Source organism: Sceloporus occidentalis, unplaced genomic scaffold (genome assembly GCF_023333645.1).
Source record: "Sceloporus occidentalis isolate IW3139 unplaced genomic scaffold, rSceOcc1.0.p SCAF_7, whole genome shotgun sequence".
NCBI classification, from domain to species: Eukaryota; Metazoa; Chordata; class Lepidosauria; order Squamata; family Phrynosomatidae; genus Sceloporus; species Sceloporus occidentalis.
Window position 1 is genome coordinate 72,188,651 of NW_028316987.1, and position 27,439 is coordinate 72,216,089.

General features: G+C 41.4%; 1 protein-coding gene across 1 annotated transcript in view; it reads right to left on the bottom strand.

Moving 5' to 3' along the window:
• Positions 1–26,344, bottom strand: part of ST8SIA6 (ST8 alpha-N-acetyl-neuraminide alpha-2,8-sialyltransferase 6) — a 62,285-nt gene extending 35,941 nt beyond the window's left edge. Inside the window, exons 1-3 of the mRNA XM_089533314.1 lie at positions 26,243–26,344; positions 25,875–26,024; positions 3,667–3,765 (exon numbers count right to left, since the gene is read on the bottom strand). Of these exons, the coding sequence (XP_089389440.1) occupies positions 3,667–3,765; positions 25,875–26,024; positions 26,243–26,337 (344 nt within the window). The 5' untranslated portion in view covers positions 26,338–26,344. The remainder of the gene's footprint in view (positions 1–3,666; positions 3,766–25,874; positions 26,025–26,242) is intronic.
• Between the last annotated feature and the right edge of the window lie 1,095 nt (positions 26,345–27,439).

Sequence of the window (27,439 nt, forward strand, 5' to 3'; positions counted from 1 at the left end):
AGGCAAATGGGTGCCCTATCCAGCACTTTGCAAATGTGGTTGTTCAGTGTATAGGCTGATTGCTGCCTGACATCAGGACCACCTCTGCAGTCAACAATCACACACTTTTATCCTGACTCTTCACTGCAATCTCCCACCTCACACAGGGACAGGCAAGAATCCCTGCCCCATCATCCTATGATGCAATGCAAGAAAAATTATTGAGGAAAACATTTTAATGATGGACTGGGACTGGGCCGAAGGGTGATCCAAAGATACCCACATACTTTAGCTTAAAAGTCTTACTGCCACTAATGAAGTTTTGGGAGAGACATTTCGTTATAATTAGGAGAGAGGCAGCACATACAAAAGCCAGGAATCATCCAGTGGGTGGTATCATGGGGAAGGGGTCATGTCAGTGAACTGTCTTGCCCTCCCTCCCCACCAGCTCCCCGCTTGCACCACTGGAGGTGGGCAGTGATGCAGTCTCTGGAGGGCCTGTTTAGGGTCTGGTGCAGCTGCTGGGTAAGCAGTAAAGGGAGAGGACACCATTTCTTTTAAAATTGTTTTAAATTGCTGTTTGCTGCCTTGAGTAGCAGGAGAAAAGTGGGATATAAGTGAATAATAATAATAATAATAATAATAATAATAATAATAATAATTTCTTACTTGCCCAGGACCTGCACCAGTCCCTCCAGGTGTACCGCCCCACCAGGTACTACCCCTCCTCCTCTGGGGTGTCACCAGTGTAGTCTACCCACCCACCCTGAACTCCTAGTGATACCTCTGGGTCATGTTTAGTTGAGGAACTCCAGAAGGCCAGACTGGAGCACAAAAAAAGAACAGAACCAAACCCAGGAGTCGAGGCTATCCTTCCCTGTTATAAGATATATTGTCTATTCCAATAAAAAACTCTGAGACTCAAGTCCTCAGTTGTCTCTAGTCACTGCTCGCTGGTGAACACCAGGAATGAAAGCAGAAACCATTGAATGGTGAGGCAGCTGCTACTGTCCACCATGTTATGTGGTGTGTCTTATTCCATTGTGATTTATCAGAGCAATACTGAATGTGTTATGTGGCTTAGAGACTTCTTGAGCGAGTGATTTACATGCTTAGACAATATGCACTGATCAAAAGTATGAAAAAGCCAGAATGGAAGATCTGTTTTGATTTTTTTCCCCCTGTCATAATGATACATTTTGGAAAAAAAACATGGGTGAAGGGAGGAGAGAGAGAGAGAAAAGACATCTCCTAAGCATCCTCAGCTGTAAATGAGACATCTTACTGAAATAGGTTATGGCCATTTTTGCTTGTTTAAACCTGTAATATAAAAATCAATACATACAGAAGAAAATCCAGCAATAACAACAAAGAAAAGCATTGGCAGTTTTCTGGCAGCTTGCTCAGCACTGTGAATAGCCACATTAACATTTATGAGCTTTATGTATGGAATTATTTCAAAACCAATAGTACTAAGGCTCAGTAGAGGGTAGGTGCCAAAGGAGCCCAGAGCTGAACTATAGCTGCCTGAATTCCCTAGCGTCTATAGCTCTCTTCCAAAAGTATTTTTCCCATGTTTGATATGGCTAGATCTCAAAGGAATTGCTTTTGTTTCTAAACAATAAAAGTATCATAGAAATGAGAATTCAGGCTTGATCTGTTCAAGGACCCATTTCTTTGTCTTTTTGGCTGTCCATGGTATCCTCAGCACTCTTCTCCAGCACCACATCTCACATGAATTGAGAAATACAATGGAGGAATATAATGACTTGTACAATTCTAATTTTCATGCCCAGTTGTATATCTTTACACTTTAGGATCTTTTCTAGTTCTTTCATAGCTGCCCTCCCCATTCATAGTCTTCTTCTGACTTTTTGACTGCTACAGCACTTGAAGTGATGTCAAACTGCACTATTTAATACAGTGTAGATGCACCCTGAGTCAAAGCATATGGCAGCCAAGTTACCACCTGAGGCAGAAAAGCCAAGTCTCTTTCCAACACTGTGAATAAAACAGAATGAGAACAACAACAACAACCAGCTAACAATTTGTTGCCCTATTGCGACCCCCCCTCCCTAATCCACTTCCTAATGGTATGGCTCCTTGAACATTTTCTGCTGAATTCTATTGTTAGACCTGATTAGCAAAGACCCATTGAATTAATGGGATTTACCTACCATTTACCATTCAACAATTGATTCAGTGAGTTGCCTCTAACTGGAACTGATGAATAGGATTCTGATCCTGGACTATCCTTGGCCAGCCAACAGAGAATCATCTTCTGTCTGATGTATTTTAATTCTGGCTCAAGTCCCTGGCTTCAGCACAAACCCACAGGACTCTGTGTACACTCCAGGAGTCAGATATGGTCACTGCTTGACCAGCAGGTAGAAATAACTAATAAAAGTAAATCTAGTCAATTACTTTTGCAATGACAATGATGTAACTAATATTACAATTGCCACAGAACTAAAGATGACACTACAATTTCTGCCAAGCAACTGTAATAGTTTAGTTACTTTTATAATTACAGGGTGCATGTGACCTAGTTAGGTGTACCTGAACCACTTGCCTCAGATGTTGCTGTCAAATAACCACAATACAACATGTTGGAAGTAAGGCCACAACTTTATTTGCAAACAATTGGTAGGGTTGGCACAAAGCATTAGGTCAGGATCTGTGCAATCAAACCACCCGATGTAGTCTGATTATCCAAACCGGGCACCCACCTGGTGCTTGGGATGACCTAGGGGCTAAGGAACACAACTTGACCGCAAACCTTGTCTTGCATTCACCAATTCACAAAGCCCCTAGTCACCGGGAGGCGCTCCTGCGTTCTGGCCCCCGTAATGGCCAAATGCCTGCCCTATTCGCCCCCGGGTACCTATTGACTCCCAAACCAGAGCTCCATAGCCCTGGTACCACAACGTGCAGATCCTGGCCTATGCTGCCGCCAAGTTGTGACTAAAAACCACCTAACAACAGCGGTGGGCGGGCGGGAGAAGCACCAAGACTTGCTCCCTTCCACAGCTTGGCTCCGCTCTGCTCGAAGCCAAGCAACTGACTGAGGGAAAGGGCCAGCAACACGGCCTTATATAGGCCTAGGCCCCTCCCTCCCTGCGTGCTGTGCGGGGCCCCGCCTCCAAGGCCCAGCCCACCAATGGGCAGCCTTGGAGGACCGGAAGCCCCGCACCAACAAAACCGTCTCCCAGAGCGTCGTGGAGCGGAAGGGCCGCCCCTTCTGCCCCCGCGCACCAATAGGGAGCCGGGCAAGCCCCAGAGCACTCTGGGGCTTGTAGTCCAACCGCGTCTAGCGGCAAAACGGTCTGCCCGGCGAGGCGGGCGACCGTTGCTTGCCAATGGCTTACAGCTTTTCTTACATCTTTCTTAAAAGTAACTAAAATTAACAATTTTTATTACTTTAGAATAAGGAGAATGTAAGGAGCTCCACTGAAAGTTATAACTATAGTGGCACTTCACTAGGCCCTTGGAGCTGTAACTATATCCTGCTACTTTTTAAAATAACATTGCTATATCTGTTTTTGACTTAGCCTTAATTTAAACCTGGCCTGCAGTGAACATTTCAGACATGGAACTAGTGCAGCCACATATTTGACTTTTGGGAATTGTGACCCATCATTTTGGCTGTAAACCAAACAAATTTTGAAACAGAAGCAGACGTCCTACCTTTTCTTCTTGATGGATGATGACCAATTGTTGTTCCACATTTCTTTGCATTTTGAGCCTTGCTCAGACTTCTGAGTCCCCGTTTCATTAGGAGTTGTTCTGTTTACATAAAAAGGAAAATCCATCTTTGAAAGAATAAAAAATGGTCTTGGCAACAGCACAATGAATTTCTGTAAAGCAAAGATAAGCAGCAGCTAGCTTTTAAGGAGGGGAAGAAATCTGAAGTCTGTTTCACTTTCATTCTGCAGTTTCAATCTAGAGAAGGAATGCTTTGAGTTGCATACTCCATTTTTTAAAATTAGGTTCTGCTTGTATCGCTCAGTACATTGTGTTGATTCTGATGTAAATCAAAAATGTATTTTTCTTTTTAAAAAATGGAACTCACATATAGCATCGATATAATTTCATTTCAGAGACATACTGGGGTATTTTAAGAATAAATATTAATGGCTTTTACAAAGCTTCTCTCAAGCATAAATGTGAATTTCAGATAATACCATTGTAGTTTATTTATTGCATTCATATCTCACCTTTCTCCCATGATGGAACACAAAAGTGCTGACATGGGTGGTCTCCCATCCGCACCATGGTTAGACTCGAACTGACATATGTAGCTTCTGCAAACTCCCTCCACTATTATGTTTTTGAAACCCATGTTCTGAGCCTTTGAAATCAGATTCACATTTCAAAATGGCAGGAATATGCTCCAGGTACAGAATTCCATTCTATCTACTTTCATCAGAGCATCTCACCTCTGAATGATTGTCTTGGGTCGGTAATGCACTGGATGAGAGAAAACAAACTCAAGTTGAATCCAGGTAAAATGGAGGTACTTTTGATAGGGAACCCCAGTCTGGGGAAGGAGTTCCATCAACCAGTCCTGGACGGGGTCACACTTCCCCTAAAGGACTGTGTTCACTGTCAGGGAGTACTCCTGGATTCGTCCCTCCAGCTGACATCACAGGTGGAGGTGACAGCCAGGAGTGCTTGTTTTCAACTTCGGTTGATTCGCCAGCTGTGACCCCACCTGGACCAGGGGGACCTTGAAGCATTGGTACATGATCTGGTAACCTCTTGTCTTGATTTCTGCAACACGCTCTACATGGGGCTACCCTTGTGCCAAGTTCAGAAGCTTCAGTTGATTCAAAATATGGCAGCCAGATTGATCACAGGTACTCCTAGGACTGACCATATAACACCTGTACTAAAAAAATCTTCACTGGCTGCCGATTAGCTTCCAGGCGCAGTACAAGATGTTGGTTATTACCTTTAAAGGCCTATGTGGCTTGGGCCCAGGTTATGTGCAGGAACACCTCTCCCCATATAGTCCGCCCCGCACTCTCAAGACATCTGGGAAGTTTTTATTACAGATACAAAAAACTAGATTAACATCTACTTCCCAAAGATCTTTCACCTCAATTGCTCCAAAACTCTGGAATGACCTGCTGGAGGAGATGTGTCATATTGCCACCTTAGATGCTTTTTAAAAAGCCATTAAGATCTCTGCTGCCGGGCTTTCCCATCAGAGCTGACATGAGCAACATGCTTATCTTTCTCTCTATTCCCGACTGTGTAAGAGATGAATCTGAATCTTAACTCTGGTTTGGCAAGTATATTGTTTTATACTGTATCATATTATATTGTATTATTGTGTTATAGAAGTGATATTTTAAGATAATTTTAACAGTTGGAATTTGTATGATTGTATGTAATTTTGTTCTGATTCCACCTTGATCTGTAGGAAGAGGCGGGAAATAGAAATAAATTATTATTATTATTATTATTATTATTATTATTATTATTATGTTGGACTACAGTTCACATCAACCTGAAGCAGCGTGGGCATTGGCTTGTTAATACTGGACTTGTAACCCAAGACTCTTTCAAGGCACCATATTGGAAAAAACTGGCCCATATATTACATTTTGGTCTAATCTGCACTGCAGAAATAATGCAGTTTGACACTGCTTTAACTGCCATGGCTCAATGTTATGGAATCCTGAGATTTGTAGTATTGTGAGATATTTAGCCTTCTCTATCAGTGAGCTCTGGTGCCCAACAAACTACAGGTCCCAGGATTCCATAGGATGGAGCCTTGGCAGTTAAACTGGCATCAGACTGCATTATTTCTGCAGTGTAGATAAGATCTTAGTCATCCTCTCCCCTAAATGGAGTCCATAGTTTTCAAGGTGGGAAGTAGGACATTTCCAAACCTAGTTTTACCTCTAGGGGAAAAAAAAGAGGGACAGTGGGACCCCACTGTTGCTGGAAGCTGGTTCCTTCCACATTAGGAGTGGGGGCACCCAATCTGTCACCCCCCCCCCTTAGAAATTAATGACAGATACACAAATATACTGGATATATTAAAAGGCTGTGCTAAAAAATCAAAGGACTGTTGAGAACTGGTGCTTAAATGGGGATGGCTCATGGTAAGTCAAATGGCAAGTAGTGCTTAGATTGTAGCTGTATTAAATAGCATTAACAGAACAGTACAAACAGCCAGAATCAGAATGCCAGAACATAATCGCTTATGAATGAATGCTGCTTATTTACAGCTACTCCGGCATGATGTGCTGGAGCTGCAAAACTGTTATGCTGTCATCAAAAACAGGTACATCAGCTCAAATATTTGAGAAGAGGATGCAAAGCCAAAAACAGGGCTAGAGTAAAGAAACCCCATCGACCACTACTGCAGGCATTATTATGCCTAATAACAGTGGCAAACTTTACATAAAATCAATTATTATTTATAACTAAAAAAACAAATAGCCCAGAGTCACAAAGCTCTGGCAAGACTAGAGACTAATAATGGGTTGTTTTTCTCCTCTCTCTTATTTTAAAAATTTTTTTAATTACTTTTTAAATGAAATTATATTGAAAATATATTTTAAGTGGTTATAACTGTTTTTAACCATGCTTTTAAATAATATTGTTATTTCTCTTTTAATTTTTGTAATCAATATTTCAGCTGTAATTGTTTTTTAAACTATTGTAAGCTACCCTGGATCCTATTTTGGGAGAAAGGAGGGATACAAGAACAATAAATAAAACAACAATAATTTTAATTTTTAGGGGGGGGATATCCCCTAAAGATATCCCCTTAAGAATTTAAAAAAAAAAGATCAGAGTACAAACCACTTGTTACTCTGCTAAAAGACAATGACATTATATATAGGTGGGACAGACTGGAAGGAGTTTCCTTTAAATATAAATTAGAGCTGTTTAAAATAAATTCCACAATGAAAATGAAAGAATTTCTAAAAAAAATACAAAAAGGACTTGGAGAGAAAAGAAAATCTGAACAAAGAAGAAGAAGAGGCAGGGAAACCCACAAATAAATCCAACCCAGAGGAAGAAGAAGAGGAACAAAAAGGAGATCTAAATAGAACTCATAGTGACAACGAAGAAGAGACATCAGGAACCAATCAATAAAGATAAAAGAAAATAAGGTAAGACTCAAGGACTATCTATCTAATTAGTTAAACAAAATGTATAATTTAAAAATTATATAATGGAACGTTAGGGGAATGAACTTCCCACAAAAACGCAGAAAGGTATTTCATTATTTAAAAAAACAAAAGGCAGATGTAGTTTGTCTTCAAGAAACGCATATCAGAGAGAAAGACACAAGACTACTGGAAAACAGAAGACTGGGTAAAGAATTTATCTCAGCAAATCCTAAAAAGAAAAACGGAGTAGTGATTTACATAAATCATAAATTTACTGTGAAAAAACTATTTGAAGACACAGATGGAAGATATATAGGACTTGAAATAATTGCATCAAATGGAAAATATATGATTATAGGGCTATATGCACCATTGGATAAAAAAGAACAGTTCTATAACAAATTAAATAAGGAAATGTGTAAATTCAATTATGAAAAGATCATCGTTATGGGAGACTGGAATGGGGTGGTAGATCCAGAAATCGATAGGAAGTCTCAGAAAAAGATTAAGAAGACACAAGGAAAGTTACCCAAATCGTTTGCAAACATGATTGAAGAACAAGCACTCCATGATATTTGGAGATATAAATATCAAAACTCCAAAGATTACACATACTTCTCAGAGAGGCATAAATCCCTCTCCAGAATTGATATGATGTTTGCTACTAGTTTGATATGTAAGGAGGTTGTGAAGATGAATCATGAACCTAGGACTATTTCAGATCATAGTCCTATAGTTATTGAAATCAAAACACAACAAGCGGACTATTCTTGGAGACTTAATCTAATGTTACTTCAAAAAGAAGAGATAACGATTAGAGGGAAAGAAGCCTTAAAAGTATTTTTTGAGGAAAACATGAAAGAGGACATTGATGTAACAACGGTGTGGGAAGCCTCTAAAGCCTACATGAGAGGTTTCTTCATCCAACAAAACTGTATTGCCAAAAGGAAAAAAGAGAGAAATTAAATTTATTGTATACCAGATTACATCAAAAAGAAAAAGAGCTAAGCAAAAACCCAGTAGATAAGACTACGCTTAAAGAAATTAAAACTCTTAAAAAGCAAATAGATTTGGAAGAGAGTGAGGAGTTACAAAATAAATTGAGATATTTGAAGCAAACATATTTCGAGCAGGCTAATAAACCAGGTCGTTGGCTTTCATATAGATTAAAAAAACAAAGAGAAAGAAACATAATATCAGAAATAATGACGAAAGAGAAAGTGATTACCACTGATTCAAAAAGGATAAAAAAAGAATTTCAAAATTTCTATACTCGGTTATATAGCGACAGTACAACCTCAAAAGACGATGTCATAGAATATCTAAAGAAAGCAAATTTGAAAACATTCACTCCCCAACAAAGAAATTTACTAAATAGTCCAATAACAACAGCTGAGATTACAGAAGCCATCAAAAAGGGGAAGAAAAGGAAGTCCCCTGGACCAGACGGATTTCCCATTGAATATTATCAAAACTTCGAAGATCAATTACTGCTTCCACTTAAGGCCACAATGAATGCAATCGGAAAACAAAAATACCCCATGAGTTGGCAGCAAGCAAACATCACTCTCCTGTTGAAAGAAAATAGAGATCCTAAAGATGTTAAAAACTACAGACCGATATCCTTACTGAACACGGATTATAAACTGTTCACTACAATCTTGTCAGAAAGGTTTAAAACAGTACTTTCAGAATGGATCCACGAAGATCAAGTTGGATTTCTACCAAAGAGACACCTAAAAGATAACATCCGTACTATTTTGAACTCTATTGAATATTATGAAAAACATTGTGAAAAGGAGTTAGCCTTGATATTCATGGACCTCGAGAAAGCCTTCGACAACATCAGCTGGACAACGCTATTTATAATGTTGGAAAAACTGGAAGTTGGGATACAATTCCAGAAATGGATCCAGGTAATATATAAAGAACAAAAGGCGAAGTTAATAATAAATAACAGTAAATCTGAAGAATTTGAAATAAAACGAGGAACGAGACAAGGCTGCCCTTTATCTCCATTGTTATTCATTTTTGTATTAGAAATGTTAAACAACAGAGTAAGATTGGAAGAACAAATTCAAGGTCTGAAAATTAAGAAAAATGAGTATAAAATGAGGCTATTCGCCGATGACGTGGTTTACATCCTGGAAAACCCCTGCAATAGTATTCAAGCCTTAATTAACCTAGTACAAGAATTTGAAAAAGCCTCTGGGCTCAAGGTGAACAAGGATAAAACTAATATGCTGACGAAAAACATGGACGACGCGGCTATTAAGAATTTGGAAGAGCTTTCAGGATTCAGAATAGGAAAAAAAGTGAAATATTTGGGAATAACTATAACCAATAGAAACACAGATTTATTCCATAACAACTATGAGGAAACATGGAGGAATATTAAACAAAACCTTGTTAAATGGGGGAATATTCAGCTATCTCTTTTGGGGAAGATAGGCGTTATTCAAATGAATGTGCTTCCTAAAATTTTGTTCATGTTTCAAACCATTCCGATTTTGCATTCTTTTAAACCTTTGGATACGTGGCAAAATGATATAGTGAAATTTGTTTGGAACAAAAAGAAGGCCAGAATTGGAAAGAAAATAATGTGTGATGAGAAAGGTAGAGGAGGCCTGGGACTTCCAAATTTGAAAATTTGCTACTTTGCATCTACATTGTTATGGTTAATAGAATGGATTCTGTTAGAAAATGAGTATATATTGAATCTAGAAGGAGACGGACTAAGATTTGGGTTTCATGGTTATCTATTTTACAATAAAGATAAAATTCACAGAGAATGTAAAAATCATATTATAATTAGATCAATGTTGAAGGTGTGGGACAAATTAAAACTGAGACTCTGTAATCAAATTGTTCACAGTTGTTCTCCACATGAAGCTTTTTTTGGGAGGGAAGGTATACCAAAGAAAAAATGGTTAAGATATGCAGATTTAATTAACGTAACACAGAATTTGACAGAATTTAAAACAATGGAAGAGTTACAAAGTTCAGGCATCTCATGTCATTGGTATCTGTACATGCAACTAAAAGAAAGATGGAAAATTGATAAGCTACAGCCAGGCATATGTAACAAGAGAAATGAATGGGAAGAGATAATAGGGAAAGGAAAGAAGAAGGCCATTGCCAGATTTTATAAAATGATTTTGAGTTGGGATACGGAGGAGGAGGTGATCAGACGTAGCATGATCCTATGGGCACAGAATGTGGGTCATAACATAGAATATAAAAAATGGGAGATTATTTGGACCAAAGGTTTCAAATACACTAGCAATCAGAACTTAAAGGAGAATATATATAAAATGACATATAGATGGCATCTCTCTCCGCAAAGAATTTCCTTGATGTTTAAAAGCAGCAAACCAGTGTGTTGGAAGTGTCTCAAAGTAATAGGGTCTTACTACCATGTATGGTGGACATGTATGGTGGCAAAACAATTTTGGCTAAAGGTGCATAATATCATAACTAAAGAGCTAAACATTCAAATTTCCTTCCTCCCTGAAACATATTTGCTTGGTTCAGAATTGCAGAAACAACATGGTAAACTAGTTTTTTATCTTCTTACATGTGCCAGAATTTTATATGCTACATATTGGAAATCTGACCAGACCCCATCCATGGAAAAGTGGCTAATGAAAGTATTCGAAATGTCAGAAATGGATAAGATGACCTGTTGGATGAGGGGAAAAGGTGAAGAATCTATTAAAAAAGAGTGGGAACCTTTTTACAAATTTATAGAAAGAAAATGGAAAAATATTGTGGTCTTGACATAATCATGTAATATGTTACTTAGTAAGTGGCGAGAAATAGAATTGGATAGTTTCAGAAATCAGATCTTAATCTGAATTTAGGTTCCAAATTTTATAAACGAATATAGAGCAATATAGAGCAATGAAACAGAGCTTATGTCTTTCTTAATTAAGTTATAGCTAGTCTATATAGTTCTCCTTGTTCGAAGTAGCTTTATAAGGTAAAAAATGGTTTAAAAATGATAAGACAGAAAATCTACTCCGGAAATATGGATCAAATAATTTATGTACCTAATGAGAAAACAATTAAGTATTAAATTGAGTGTACGCTCTCCACATTTTCTGATAATTTGTTCATACAAATTTACTCACTTAAGGTAAACTACAGGGTAAAAGATTGTTCAAAAAATCACATGATAAGAAATTTATGGCTGTAAATAGGACTGAACTAACTGTGCACTTTGTGAAGGAAACATTTGAGCTACATGTAAGATAAAAACAATGGAAAATTGATACACTGTACAGAGATTCAGACAGTTGGAAGGTACAGTATATGTTAAATGTGTTTTATTAATGTTAAATGTTTAATGATGAAGGTGAGTGAGGTATACTCTGTCTAGGTAAGTGTTAGATTTATGTGTTATTACTGTAAATGTATTTGGTTTTGAATCTTTGTCCTTTTTGTGTTTGTTAAAAACTTTGAAAACATCAATAAAAAAATAATAATAATAATTTTAATTTTTAAATCCTGGAATCATTTATGCACTTGCATACTTGGGAAACATGTCATATACAAAAACATATTGCATGGATCTCACTGTAACTTTTTCTGGATATATAAGGATACCAATGACATTCACCTCTACAGAAAGTGATGACAAAAATAGGACCATAATACAAATTCCCAAAATCCAAATACTACATGATACCCCCAAATGGTTGCTATCTATCTATCTATCTATCTATCTATCTATCTATCTATCTATCTATCCATCCAAATGCAATACAGTTTTCAGTTTTCAGATGTTATGTGACTCTAACCTTTTCGGCACGTTAACTCTTTCTTCCTAGGTGTGGATTCTAGCATTTCCATAATTCTGGGACTGAGTCCAGTCTTATCATCCAGACTATAAATCAAATTTTAAAAAATAGGGCCAATATATACATCTTAAAACTCTTTATCCAAGGCAAGTCCATAATATTTTGCTACATGACACAAAGAACAGAATGACACTTCCCCCATGGTCTTGGTACAGAAGCAAGTAAGATTGGTGGTTGACTTGGGTCCAAAACTCACTGCAGAAATAATAATGTTTTGGACCTTGAATTCCTACACAGGGGATGGGCCAGCATTCTGAAGTGTACTTGAGAGCAACTGTCTAATTTAGGAGATACAGAAAAGGACTGGTGTCAGACACAGAAGCTCTGTCTTTCCTCACCATTTTCTCACACCTCAACAAGGGCTGCCCGAGAAGCCTGCCTTGACTAATGGCTGGAGTCAATATCTGTTCCTATTACCTGTATTATATCATCTCCTCTCCCCTTTCTTACCCAGAACTTGGAAACTGTCCCTCTTTCTTTGGGCCAGTAACTCCCAACATGCTCCAGCCACTATATGGCAGTTCTAAAAAGGAAATTTTCTGAACTGTGGTTATATACCAGGCATATGTGTAGCTGGATCTTGCACTACTAAATGGAAGGACACCTGATATGGCATCCTTCCAGAAGAAGATGAAAACAGGCCTTTGGGGAGTGAATCTCTAAAGAGAAGAGGCTGTTAATAATTATGCTATACTGGAATAAATGGACTGGAATCATTGTGCCATATTTCTTTTTTTTATGGGTATGTTTTAGTTGCCTTTACTGCTATTGGTAGTTTAGTTATATTTTAATGTTTGTATGTTTTTAATTGGCAGCCTAAATACCCTCAAGACAACAGATCCTGTGTGATCTTTAGAGTGCTTAGGTCTGGGTCAGCTCTGGTTAGTACTTGGATGGGAGGCCACCAATGAATATCAGGTGCTAAAGACTATATTTTAGAAGAAGGAAATGATAAAACTTCCTCTGAGTATTTCTTGGCTATGAAAACCCTATATGAAATTAATAGAGTCACCATCAGCCAACAGGCAACTTGAAATGACACACACACACACATTTTTATTGGTGTCTGGTTCAGGTTTGTAAGCTGCCTTGAATTCTAGGAGAAAGAAAGGACAGAAAACAACAGTTGCATGGATGTCCCTTCCTCCCCAAATAAAGAACCCACCTCCTGTTTGTGGTTTGAATATCCTACTTACCTTCACTCCCACCCCCAAACTGGTACACTGATCAAGATGTATCATCCTTCCATCTTATTGTGTTCCTAATATTTTTGATTAAGCCAACTTCTCTATACCATTTAGAAGCATTATCTCTTTCTCAGTAGGATACATGCTTTTAACTTCTTAAGTATTCTGCTGCTAATTTTGTTGAATTAGATAATGAGACTGCTTTGCTGTTTTAGGGTTCATGACACTTTGATTAATAAGGTAATATGCAATCTAAATGGTGGGTGAATGGACCGTAAAATCTTAAACTGCAGAAGTAACAATTTGTCTTAAAACATTAATCATGGCAACTTTGTACGGAAATGCTCTGACATTCATTTGGTGTTTTTCCTTCCTCCCCCACCTGCCAAGCAGAATTGCTACCAATTCTCATACTTAATCAAGACTCCATCTTCAGCTATCTTCCTTTCCACACTCCAAAACCTGTCTCATTTGGCATATCCTTTGTTAGCAAACACAAAACCAGTGCAATTTGATTCGAAAAGGAGAATCTGACCTTGGAACAGGTATGGGTGGGCTCAACAAACAGGTCACTCTTCTCTAAGATGGAGGTAGGTACCGATCAGCTGGCGCCTGTGACTAAAAGCTCGATCACACTACACAATAATGGAGCCATGATTCTATTTTAACTGCCATGGCAGCTTCCCTCAGAATCCTGGGATTTGCAATTGAGGAAGGGTGTTATTGTTGTTTTTTTTAATTCTCAACTGGAAAAGTCCACTGCCGCCTCAAACAACTAACTTCAGGATTCTATAGGATATTGCCATGGAAGTTAAAGTGGAATATAGCAATATACTCATGTGGTATGAATGGGCTCCAGGAGTCATAGGTCTTGTCTTCATTAGCCAGAATGCTCTGAGAGTAGTCTGGAATATCCTAGCCCTAGAGCTACCCTGACTTTCTCCTGTTACCTGGCCCTCCATTCTCACATGGCAGGTGGCTATTTGCATATGCATGCCACTCTGCTACTCAGTACATTCACTCCATCATTCCTGCAAGTAACTTGTTTTTGAGGTCAGTATGAGGCGATCAGCAACAATTACATGGCTAGATGCCTCGTTCTAATCTCAGAGCGAGTGGCTGGCAACAGTGGTGGATCTGCACAGCAGCTGACTGGAATGCACATGCTGACAGCTGCCCCAGTGCAAGAACGGAGGGCTCCAGATCTTCCCAGATTTAGTGCAAGAGATAAACTTTGAAAAGGGCATTCTGGTGCTGAACCTGCCAGACATCATCCAAATTATTCACATCAGAACTGAGGTTTGGGCCATGTGTCATTTGAACAAGATGCCACCAGAACAGCGGGAAAACAGGCCTTTTAGCCCATGCAGGCAAGGCCTCAATCAAAGGACTGCTATGGGAGGGGAATCTTTTCCATTCTGAGAGCTGGATCCTCCCAGGGTTAATCTGACAGGACTTCAGGTCAGTGGTGATTGGGACAGAACCTAAAGTGAGGAGCACAATTTCTCTCTTTCTCTCTCCCACCACTTCCTTCACTCTCTGCAGTCTACTCTCTGCAGAGATTGGCAGTTATTTTCTGGAACTACTACTAATGTGACTTTGCGCACATCATCAAAAAAAGACATTAAAAAAAAGGACAAAAGAGGATACTCACTTGCATAAAATGCTATAGGTTAATTTATACGCAAGGGTACAAAATTAGAAAGAATCTTTTTTAAAAAGGGAACTAGAATTACTGTACAACAATTTCATCTAAATAGGAAAGATTACTGGTAGGATCTGGTAACCTCTGTGCCAGCTGAAACTGTGGATGGATAACTGCAAGATCCCAGTTCTCTCTCTGCCCCTTGTGGTTCTGAGATTCTGGATTAAGAGATGTACTGCACATCTCCTGAATCTGATCCTCCTGATAGTTTCCTGTTCAACCTCTCCCACAACCCACACATGTTTTTAGCTGTTTCAGAGCCCCAAAAAGACCATTTTATGGCTGGTGGAGTTCAAGGTAAGAGATAGAGAAGTGTCCAGCTCTCTTCCTATAGCTGGACATACAACAATGGCATAATCTATGGAGATTTTCAGAGCATGCCTAGTACATTCTGGGAGGATGCCTAATGCTGCATGTCTAGCTGTAGAAAAATAGCTGGATGCTTCTTTGCACTCTTCCACCAGCCAAAAGATAACTATGTGGGGTGCTGCTGCAGCAGAGCAAAGGTGATGTTCGGGGGATGAGATTATGGTAGCTGCACATTTGGTACAGACTTCCAGCTTCTGCAACAACCGAAAATATAAGTTACAATGGCATACGTTGGACTTATGCCATCATAACTCACTAACAGTCTGCCAGCCTTTATCTTTAAATCAGACATAAAATAGAAAAGCTCTTCAAACATAGGGCACTTTTATAAAAAGGGCTGTCTTTAAACAGCCTTTCAGGCAGGAGGCATCCTCTGTAAAAGAAGACATGCAACTACATCTCCCAAACAACTCCCAAAATTGCTAAATAACTACAATGCCCTGAATGCTCCAGTGAGCACAGCCAGGGGATTCTGGGATTTGTAGTCAAAACCAGTATCATTTCAATGTTCTGTCTTTCTACCTGTCCTCTTCTGCCACCACCTGCCTTAACTGTCCCTTTCTCTATTTGCTATTTGCTTTCTCCCTCTGCCCATTTTCCCTTTGTTCCTTATCCTTTTCAGCAAAGAAGGGACAAATGGCTCTTGCCAGAGGTTCTTTGCATCAATCTTTTACAGACGGCTTTTGAGCTTAGGCCCCGGGCTGTCTAAAATTAAACAAGGGACTTTTTTCAGCTCTAGGGCCACAGGTTGCCCACCTCCAGGCATAGAAATTGAACAGCTGAGCAGGAAAACCCCCAACCTGTAAGTTCTCCTTTTTTTCTCCTACAGTTTAGGTAGAGCAGGCTTAATGGAGCCAGCTCAGCAAAACAGAAGCCTAATCAAATCAGAGCTGTGCCCAGAGGGAACAGCACACTACTCAATGCTGAGTGGACAGATAGTGACTTTGACTTCAATGGATAGTAAGAACGTGATTTCCTCCGAGGAAATCCAAACTTATTTGTACAGCCAAGAATGAGCCAAGTGTGTTCCTCAAGATGCAACTCAATTGCACTGCCTATGATCCTGCATTGGTTGTATGGGCTAGAATTGATTGGTGTTGCAGTCCAACAACATTTGGGAGACAGCGGTTGTCCACCCCTTGTGTACAGCATGCTTGTATGTGTTCACAGAAACTTCACCCATGGGGAATGAAACACTGCAGACCTTGCAGCTAAGCTCTGTTCTAAAATAAACCCACTCATCTCCATTTTTTGCATCTCAGCCAGGGGCTTTTAGGCTAGGTCCAGATCAGATAAGAGATAATGAGAGGCACAGAAAGGCCTCATGGTGAACTAGATTCAAGATCAAGCTGGATTATTAGACTTCACTGGTGAGAGTGTTCTTTAGCAATAGCCCAAAGAAGAGCTTAGAAACGTTACTGTTCCAGACTGCAGTGATCAGTCAGAATCCTCCAGATATCATGGCCTTGCTGACTGTATGATTCTGAGAGTCACCATCTGAAAAAATTAACTTTTCCAGACTCTGGTCTGAAATAAACTGCAAGATGGCTATCTTGTAACACAAGGCAGGTATTTCAAGCTTTGCCTAGCCTGAGAAACACTGCTTGAGCATCATGTTCCAATGTACAATGATGTGGATAAATTTTGTCATAAAGAGAGAAATCTCTGAGCCCATATGAAGCACAGGTTGAAGAATACTGACTTGGGATATTTGGTCACGTTGTTGTTGTGTGCCTTCAAGTCATTTTCAACTTATGGTAACCCTAAGGCAAACCTATCATGGGGTTTTCTTGGCAAGATTTGTTCAGAGGAGGTTTGTCATTGCTTTCCCCTGAGGCTGAAAGCATGTGACTTGCCCAAGCTCACCCAATGTATTTTGTGGCTGAGATGGAAATCGAATGTTAGGCATCAGAGCTGAGTCAACACTCAAACCACTATGCTATGGTGGCTAAGTTGCCTGAAATGGGATCCACACAGCTGTGCAAAGAATTCACCCTCCAAATGTATTGGACTAAAATTCACTTCATCCCCATCTTATGTGGCCACCTTAAGAAAGGACTGACCTTACTAAGCTTTCCCTTGCATTTCAGGTAAGCAAGGATTCCCCCTTGTGTGCTTACACAAGAAACAGAATCCACACTGCCAAAAGAAATCTCACTGGCAGATTTGTCTTCTTTGGTCAGATCAGGAAAGGCTTGATCTGATGGTGAATCTTTTGACAGCAGTGAGATAAAAACTATCAGCTGATCATTTGATACATCAGAGCTGGGCAGAACACAGATGTTATTGAATTGCAATTCACAGCACCACACCTTTGGCTACTGAGAGCTGCAGTCCATCTTTGTCTAGAGGACTGCATGATTCCCTGTAGGAGATCATACTGCTCTGAAAGTGACCACTAAGGAAAGGCTATCTCAAAGGCTGGCAACCATGCAAGTATCACAATGGCCAGAGCTCAGGAAGTTAATTCTAAGAAGAATGTAAACTGCAACATACTAAATCTATCTATATAACTTGAAGTGGATCTGCACTGTCAAACTGCTTATTTGTACAGTGCAGATGCACCCTAAGCAGCAGCAGGATGATACTCTGGGACCCAGATAATCATTTCACAACTACTTAGTTATAAACAGCTTTGGCAGCTATATTCATTCTTGTTCCAAGTTACTTTCCAAGTTCTGGATTTGCCTACATGGCAGACTCCATTGGCACACTACAGACCAGACAGATTCTAATGGGTCAATGAAAATGTAAATATGTGGCAGTGTAGAAACAGAGCCATAGCAGTAAATCTTGTTTTTGTTTTTCCATTTTGGCTGGAGGAACTGGAACACAAGTAATAGCCTGGTCCATAGTTTTTTGTGGGTTTTTAATGCTATGAGGCCATGTTCTAGAAGAGTTTATTCCTGATGTTTCGCCATCAGTTGTGGCTGGCATCTTTCCCTGAAGATTCCAGCCACAGCTGCTGGTGAAACGTCAGGAATAAACTCTTCTACAACATGGCCTCACAGCCTGAAAAACCCACAAAAACTATGGATGCCAGCAGTGAAAGCCTTCGACTTCACAACAGCCTGATCGTTAATATATTTACTGAGATGTAAGTCCTCAGGGAGTTAACTTCCTAGGAAACATGTTTTCCTTTGGGTTCTAAGAATGTCTTCCATTCACCGACAACTGGACAATTGCATCCTGGCAAAAATTTGCCATGGAACATATGCACCTCCAAGTATGTTGCAGGAAAGTAACTTGACAGCCTCTCATCAAAACATCTTTGGGAAGCACACAATATTATTAATGATAGTTGTCAATTTAGCCCAGAAGCCAAGGTTTGCTGAACAATGTATACTGCAGTCCAGTGCTTATGTGCAAAGCGACTATTTCTCCTCTTTGTAATAACTATTTTACCCTCAGGGATAAAATATTCTGACATAAGACAGAAAGAAGAGGTCTCTGTAGTGCTGTTAATAATTAATTACATTTATCTAATTATTCCTCACCTTTGGAAAGAGATGTTGGAGACAGGATGGGAGCAGTGGAGAAAATAATCATGCAATCATTTCATAAATGCACATACACACATACACACACTAGCAATTGCTTCTTTCAGCAGCATCTCTCTCTCTCTCTCTCTCTCTCTCTCTCTCTCTCACACACACACACACACACACACCAAGAAGTCATGGCAGTTTGATAGAAAAAGCTTGACATACACAGCCAAGAAACTCCAGGGGAGCTCCAGGATAAGAAGGTTCTAATGAAATAATACTAAAAATTGCATTGGGCCATGGGAACAAATGTGAACATATGGTTTATATATCTGCAAGACAGAGCCATCCCTAACTTTGGGAATTTTCTTCTTAGAAAGGTTGAAACAACTGCCTCCTTGCTGTCTTTTCATTGATAGGCAAAGACTTTTGTATGCTGACAGGCTTTTGAGAACTTCTAAACAGGATTGTAATTGGGCATTATACCTTCTTTAACTATACTATTTTTGAGCTGCTTTTTATTATTTTGGTTTGCATGTTTTAGTTATTTTTCATGGTTGTTGTTGCTGTTTATTTTCAAGTCATTTCCAACTTATGTCGACCCTAAGGTGAACTTATCACAGGGGTTTCTTGGCAAAATTTGTTCAGAGGAGACTTGCCATTGCCTTCCCCTGAGGCTGAGAGAGTGTGACTTGCCGAAGGTCACCCAGTGGATTTCCATGGCTGAGTGAGGAATCAAACCCTGGTCTCCAGAGACATAGTTCAAAATTCAAACCACTATGCCAGGCTGGGAGTTTAATTCCATTTTATTCTTGTATGTTTTAACTATAATGCTTTTCTTTTAATTTGTAAGCACCTTGAATCTTACTTTTTGGGGAAAAGGCAGGATATAAATAAAGATTATGATGGTAATGATGATAATAATAATAATAAAGGCAATAAAGGAGAATTAGGGTGTCAGAAGAAGGGGAGAATAAGGTCACCAAAGGCTTAGAAATAGATTTACAATCATCAAGGGGAGAATTTGCTGCTTAGCTCCCTCTTTGCAGAACACTTAAGAGTGAAGCAAACTGTGCCACCCTTTGAAGCTCTTGGGAAAGCCACACTTGTCTGGCTTCCTGCTTTTAAAGGGATTTTTAGCTGATTATTTTCATACTGATATTTTAGTGTGAACTTGTTATGGAATTATTCTGACTTCCATGTCATGGTTAGGAATGTTTTATTTTCTGGAGTCTTATAAATTAATTTGAGTATACAGTTGGCCCTCCATACCCATGGATTTTTTTTATCCATGGATTCAACCATCCATGGCTTGAAAATACTAAAGATATATAAATTCCAATAAGCAAACCTTGATTTTGCCATTTTATAAAAGGGACACCGTTTCACTATGACATTTTATTTAATGGGACTTGAGCACCCACAGATTTTGGTATCATCAAGGAGTCCTGGAACCAATCCCCAGTGGACACCAAGGACCCACTGTATTTTGTAACAAGGGCAGGTGAAGGGCAGCCCTGTAGATGTCACTGAACTGCAGCTCCCAGCATTCCTCTCCATTGGCTACATTGGCAAGGACTGATGGGAGTTGTAATCTGAGAACATGTGGAAGGCCCTGCTTTGCTCACTCCTACTGTATACCAACAAGCAGTATACAAACAAAGCAATTGCTTGAAAAAGAAGCAGCTGCAAACAATAAGGAGGACCTGAACCTCCCATGGCCAAGCCATTCTGTCCAGGGCATATGGGGTTTGTAGCCCAACATACCTGAAAGAAGCCACATTGTCAAAGGCTTTACTGGAGAGAACTTCAACTAAAACTGAAGGCAAGTCCAAGGTTTCATTAGATGTTCTCTGTTGCAATGCAATGCATTCTTTCCTAAGCTGGCTTCTTCCAGCTGAGTCAGAGAATACAATGCCCATCATCTCTAGACAGTGTGGCTAGTGATCACAATGGGGTTTGTAGTCCATGTATTTGTTGGACCTCGGCTAGAGAAGAGAGGTGCAATGCTTCTTCCCAGGAAACATTTAATTTCCCTCCTCATTATCTCATATTGTTGCTTTGACAGCAGTTGCAACATGCCTAGTAGAAGCTTCTAAGGAGATGGACAGCAGAGCCAATAATATTTTTGGTAACAACTTCTTATTTATTTATGTATCATCTCATACTCATAGCTTGGATGAATTACTATTGGGAGACTACAGTTCGCAAAATCTCCCAGTCAGCAATATACTGGGATCTATTTGTTCTTGTTAACTGCCTTCAAGTCAACTTTGACTCATGGAGACCCTATACTTCCATGTCTCCCTGTCTTCTACTTCTACAGAACTCCCATCATCGCTTTCCTATGCTAAGGCTGCTGGAAATTGAAGCCCAATGACAAATGGACAGTCATGTGTTCCACAAGTGTTGTTTTAAACACTGCATTACAGAATGCAAGAAATTCTATGCCTTGGAATACAATGTAGGCTCATGCAACAGGGTTGGCAGATGTGCCTTCCATGTCAATGGGATGATGGATCCACTCTGAATGTTGAATTTATTTTGATGACAAAGCTCCACATCTTGGATAGCTCCTTTTAAAATATGGTGTGGATTCCCCACCCTCCTGACATGGAAGTCCTGAGCCATGGAAGTCCTGGATGTGGACTTTGCCTCTCCTTCTTCTACCCTATGGCAGCCCTTTTAGCTCTTTCAGAAAGTTACATGGGTAGGTTCATGAGGAGAAAGAATTCTTAAAAATTGGATAGAGGCACCTTCTGTGAATAGAGCCCATTTCTCCATGTAAAGCCAACCCTCTCAGTCTTTCACTGCTCTGAACCATAAAATACTTTGACAAAGTAGTACAATCACAGAATGGCAAAGAGACAGAGTAGGACAGTTTTTGCCATCAGGGAGTTTTAACATAACAAAATGCCCATGAACTGAACTCCCTGGCATTTTCTTTATTAAAAAGAAAAGACTCTCACATCCTCCCACACCTAGACTATCTTAACCCAGTAAATCCTTTATTAATTGTAAAAGAACTACAACCTCAAATCCACTTGCACCTTTAATCTCTCTGAGTCTATGCAAGAAGGCTTCTTCGATATTGTATTTTGGCAGTTCTGCAGAAGCAACAATGTTAGTAATAGAAAAATGTCAGCCAGACGCTGAAAAAAGACTCTCCAAAGGCATGTATTGGCTGAGGAAGCAGTTACATGGGAAGAACAACTCTGCTTCATTTGAGGTTTTAAAACGATACAGAGCAACATATGCTTGTGGGGATATTGGGGAGAATGCTGTCATACAGAAGAACATGCTGCCCTTCCAGATCCACACAAAACATAATTTGGGGTGACAATGACCAGCAGACCTGCCTCAGAGTGTGCACATCTTGCTGAGGCCGTGGATTGATTTCCAGGATTTAGCACTTTCTAGAGTGGTGTGTAAATCCCTTGCTGCGTCTACATCCCAATCACTCCAGGCCACTCCAAGGGGTCTGAAATGGCAGAAGGTGTGCATAAGCCCAATCAGTGGTTTTATGGGGTGAATCTCCAAAGCAGTTTATTCCTTTTGTCTTTCTTTTCACCTACAGCAGAGGGACTGAGTTGAGGACATCAGCTTCCAAAGTATAAAGCAGCTTCCTCCAAACTGGCATCCTCCAGATCCTTGCCAATTACAGGTTCCATCATCCACAGCCAGCATAGCCTGTGGGCAAGGTTATGGGAGTTGTAGTCTAACAGATCTGAAAGGCATAAAGCTGGAGAAGGCTCAGAGTAGCAATCCTTCTTGGAACATCACCCACAAAACCCCAGAGAGGTCTGTGGCAATTCCAACCACGTGAGGGTATAGGAGTGAGCCTTTCTGGTGGACTTCTCCCAAGCTGTGGAACGCCCTTCCCATTGGAGATATAGTTGGCCCACTCTCTGCTCTCTTTCTACCAGCAGGAAAGCAACATCTTGTGCCAGCATGGTGTAGTGGTTTGAACATTACACTATGACTCTGGAGACCAGGATTCAATCCCCCGCTTGGCCACTGAAGCCCACTGGGTGACCTTGGGCAAGTCATGCACTCTCAGCATCAAAAGGAAGCAATATTCTGCTGGGAAAACTTGCCTTCAGATTGCCATTAGAAACAACTTGGAGGTACATAACAGAGTACATCTTGTTGCTTGCTTCTCCCTGTGTGTCACACCACTCTTATCTTGCCCTTGCTTAGTACCTTACAAGAACAGAAGGAATATATCCTCTTTAGTGGAAGGAGGATACCTATGGAATTATGCACAACACTGCTTTGAACATTTGCAAATCCACATGTCAAATGATTGTGTGAACAAGACTCTTCTCTTCAGTGTCCTCTCAAATCTTACAATTTCATTTATCTCTACAGTCAACACACAAAGCTAAAGGGCAAGGAATGATTGAAAGGAGGTGAAGGAAGGAGGGAAGGGAACATGAAAAAGGTCAAAGAGAAAACAATTAAACACACAATTTGGGGGGTATCCAGAGTGCACATTTATAACAGTCTGATCCCACTTTAACTGCCATGGCTCCCTGCTATGGGAACCCTGAGTTTTGTAGTCTGGTGAGGTACTGACAATTATTTAGTGTACTTCCCCTGAATGATGACATTAGAGCTCTTTGGCAGAGAATTCTAAATCCCTCATGAAACTATACATCCCAGGATTCCATAGGGCAGAGCCACAGTAGTTTAAGTGGTAACAAAGTGCTTTAATGATAGACCCACCCAAAGCAGCTGAAATACCAAGAACTCCTGTGGCACCTTCGATAGTAATAGATTTATTATGGCATACGTTTGGTGGACTACAGCCCACTTCACAAGCATGAAATGCTACCCAAAGTTAGTGGTATGCCTACATGGATGGGAGAAGCAGCTAACAGATTGCAGAGAATACAGCCAGTGGTCATTCACAACGCTACTGATGGAGGATAACAGACATTTTTGTATCAGTGAGGTAGTTCAACAAGAACAAGAACAACAACAGATAGAACTGAAATTCTTGGTAAGCTCTGGCTGAGCCGTTTCCCATTGCAATTTGTATTTGGAGTGACATAGTTCAGGAATGAACTCTCATATCCTCACAGGACTGGAAGTGGCATAGACATTTCTGCAATTTTCACAGATCCGGTGTGGCATAGTGGTTTGCGCATTGGACTGTGGAGTTTATCACACTGGGGCTAATATCAGCATTAGAGATTAAAGCGCCTTTAAAGCATCCCACAAATAAAGCAAAAATGGTGAGTAATTGCGAGAATGATCATGACACGCAATTGCACAAATAAAGTGATATTGGAAATGTATTGTCGCTGAAATCCCGAAAGTACAAAGATGCACATTAATGCTTCTTTGTGACTACTTTAATGGTGGGTTTTGTGCGACGCTGTGTGAAATTGTTTCAAGTAATTTTTAATGGGATAAACTCCCAATCTCCTTCATGTGATAAACTCCTATGGCTCTGGAGAACAGAGTTTGAATCCCCGCTTGGTCATGGAAATCCACTGGGTGACCTTGAGCAAGTCCTATTCTCTGAGGCTCAGAGGGAGGCAATGACAAACTCCCTGTGAGCAGATCTTGCCACAAAGACTCCATGCTTGAAGGCATACAACAAGTTCAGGAAGGTCTTTTAACAACTATTAAAACTCTTTAAGCTGGACCTTGGATCAGATAGCTTTGCAACTATAGTCATGCACCAGTGGCATTCGCTCCTTCTGCAAAATGCTTGCACCAAATCCCCAAACTGTTTTTAAGGCAGAGGAGTTGAATGATCATTAAGAGGAGAGGGGCACGGAAAGGAAAAGTCTAAGGGAAAAGCACTGCTCTCACAGATCACAATTAGAGGGCTTGAAAAAGAAAGAGAAACACAGTTTCTCACAGTCAGTGGTGAGTCACAGTAGAAAGGGCTGAAGGAAAGCTAAAGTGATGGATAAGTCAAGAAGGATAGACAGAAAACAAAAGTGGGCGGAAAGGACAATCTTTCAAGCTGATTTAGTATCATGGTTTTGCAAGCCTCACTGTGGTATGATTCTGATTTTATCTTTTGGGGGACGATATACATTTCTATTTTGAACAAATGAATTGCTGTTAGTACTGTTTCTATTGCATTCGTTTTCTGTTATAAAGCACTCACAACAACAGTCTTGTACTCACTTACCGAAGAGAAAGCCCATGGACTTCAGCGGCTCATGTTTCTGAGACCACATGTATGGAATTGCACTGTAACACTTTTTATATTAAAAACTTACATTTAAAAAAATGATAGCAGTAAGATCTGGCTGCAACTGAGCTCCTCAGCACCAGTGTTTGCAAGGTCCCTGAGTTTGTACAGTCCATTCAAGGGGGAAGCGCAGGGTCCAAAGGCAAAGCAGAGCAAGAGCTTTATTAGCAACTGAGCAGAATGTCACAAACTCTCGAAAGGTGATGGTCAGTCTTCTGCAATCCAGGTGTTCAGTACATTCCTCCCCAGGCTGCTCTGGGAGCAAGGAAAGCAAGGCAAGACAGAGAGAGGAAAAAGAGACGGGTAGAAGAGAAAGGAGAAAGGAAAGAGGAGAAGAAGGAGATAAAGAGGAGGAACAATAGGAGAAGGAGGAAGAAGGAGAGAGGGAGGAAGAGGAGGAGGAAGGCAAATAGAATGAGGAAGGAAATGAGAAGAGGGGAAAGGGAGAGGAAGAGAAGGAAGAAGAGATGGAGGAGGAAGAAGAGGTGGAGGAGGAGTAGGGGGAAGAATGAACAAGGAAAGGAGAAAGAGGAGGAGGGGAGGGAGATGATGAAGAGGAGGAGGAGGAAGAAAAATAGAATGAGGGAGGAAATGAGAAGTGAGGAGAGAAGAAGAGGAGGAAGAAGAAGAGGAGGAGAAAGAGGAGAAGATGGGGAAAAGAGGAAAGGAAGGAAAGGAGAAAGAGGAGGAGGAAAGGGAGATGAAGTGGAGGAAGGAGGAGGAGGAGGAGAGAAAGAAGATGAGGAAGGAAAATATGAGGAAGGAAATGAGAAGGAAGGGAGAGGAAGAGGAGGAGGAGGAGGAAGGGCAAGGATGGGGAAAGAAAGGAGCTGGACTGGAAGAAGGCGAGTTGGAGAGCGAGGGAAAAGAGGAGAAAGTGGGAGGAAGAGGCCAAGGGGGCCGGGAGAGAGGCCGGTTTCCCTTGCTGCCTTACCTGCCGAGGGAGAGCCATTCCGGGGGAAGGGGCTGCTGGAGGGCGGCGGGCGGCGAGCGGAGGCTCCTCATCCGGAGCCCCGGGGGGCTGTCCTCCTTCGGGGGGAAGGGGCTCTCCTGGCGCTCCCTCTCCTGCTCCTCCTCCGGGGCCCTGGGCAGCAGCAAGGCAGAGCAAGGCAAGGCTTGTCCGGGGCTCTCAAGGGATGCTCCCCCCATTGTCCCTGGAGCAGCTCCCCTTCTCCCCCAGCCCCAACTTCTCCTCCTCCTCCCCCCCCTTGACACCCTTCACTTGCCAACACAGACCCCCCCCCCATACAAAGCCTGCCTCCCCCGGGGGATGGGGGTCTCCTTAGGGGCTGCCCTGCCTACCTGCCCCCGGGGGAGCCATCGCCGGAGAGCCAGGCCAGGCAGAGGCAGAGCAGGAGGCTGCCCAGCAGGGAGCCCAGGGCCAGCGCCGCCCGCATGCTCCCCCAGCAGCTCCCAGCAGCAGGAGGGAGATGGAGACACACACAGAGAGAGGAGCAGCCTGGTGCCCGCCGCGGGGGCAGAGCAGGAGCAGGAGGAGGAGGGCCGGGGAAAAGGCCGGCCCCTTGGCTCCTCCTCCTCCCCTGCCATCATCAGCCTCCTTCTGCTTCTGGCGCTGGGGGCCCTCAGTCCCTGGAGAAGGCGAGCCCCCCAAGGAGCCTGTCTCCCAGGGGCTGCCTCCAGCGCCAGAAGAGGCTGCTCCAGACAGAGGCATCAACAAGAGAGGGCCAGGGGGGCAGGACCCCTAAACCTCCCTCAGACCTCGCTTCCTAGAATCCCAGAGTTGGAAGAGACCACAGGGGCCATCCAGTCCAACCCCATTCTGCCATGCAGGAACTCACACTCTAAGCATCCCCAACAGATGGCCATCCAGCCTCTGCTTAAAGACCTCCAAGGAAGGAGACTCCACCACACTCCCAGGGACTCTGTTCCACCGTCAAACAGCCCTTACTGTCAGGAAGTTCCTCCTAATGTTGAGGTGGAATCTCTTTTCCTGCAGCTTGCATCCATTGCTCCGGGTCCTGTTCTCTGGAGCAACAGAAAACAAGCTTGCTCCCTCCTCAATATGACATCCCTTCAAATATTTAAACAGGGCTATCATATCACCTCTTAATCTTCTCTTCTCCAGGCTAAACATCCCCAGCTCCCTAAGTCGTTCCTCGTAGGGCATGGTTTCCAGACCTTTCACCATTTTAGTCGCCCTCCTTTGGACACGCTCCAGTTTCTCAATGTCTTTTTTGAATTGTGGTGCCCAGAACTGGACACAATATTCCAGGTGGGGCCTGACCAGAGCAGAATATAGTGGCACTATGACTTCCCTTGATCTAGACACTATACTTCTATTGATGCAGCCTAAAATCGCATTGGCCTTGTTAGCTGCCGCATTGCACTGTTGACTCATGTTCAACTTGTAGTCTACTTGGACTCCCAGATCCCTTTCACACGTAGTTTCATTCAGCCAAGTGTCCCCCATCCTATATCTGTGCTTTTCATTTTTCCGCCCTAAGTGCAGTACCTTACATTTGAATTTCATTTTGTTAG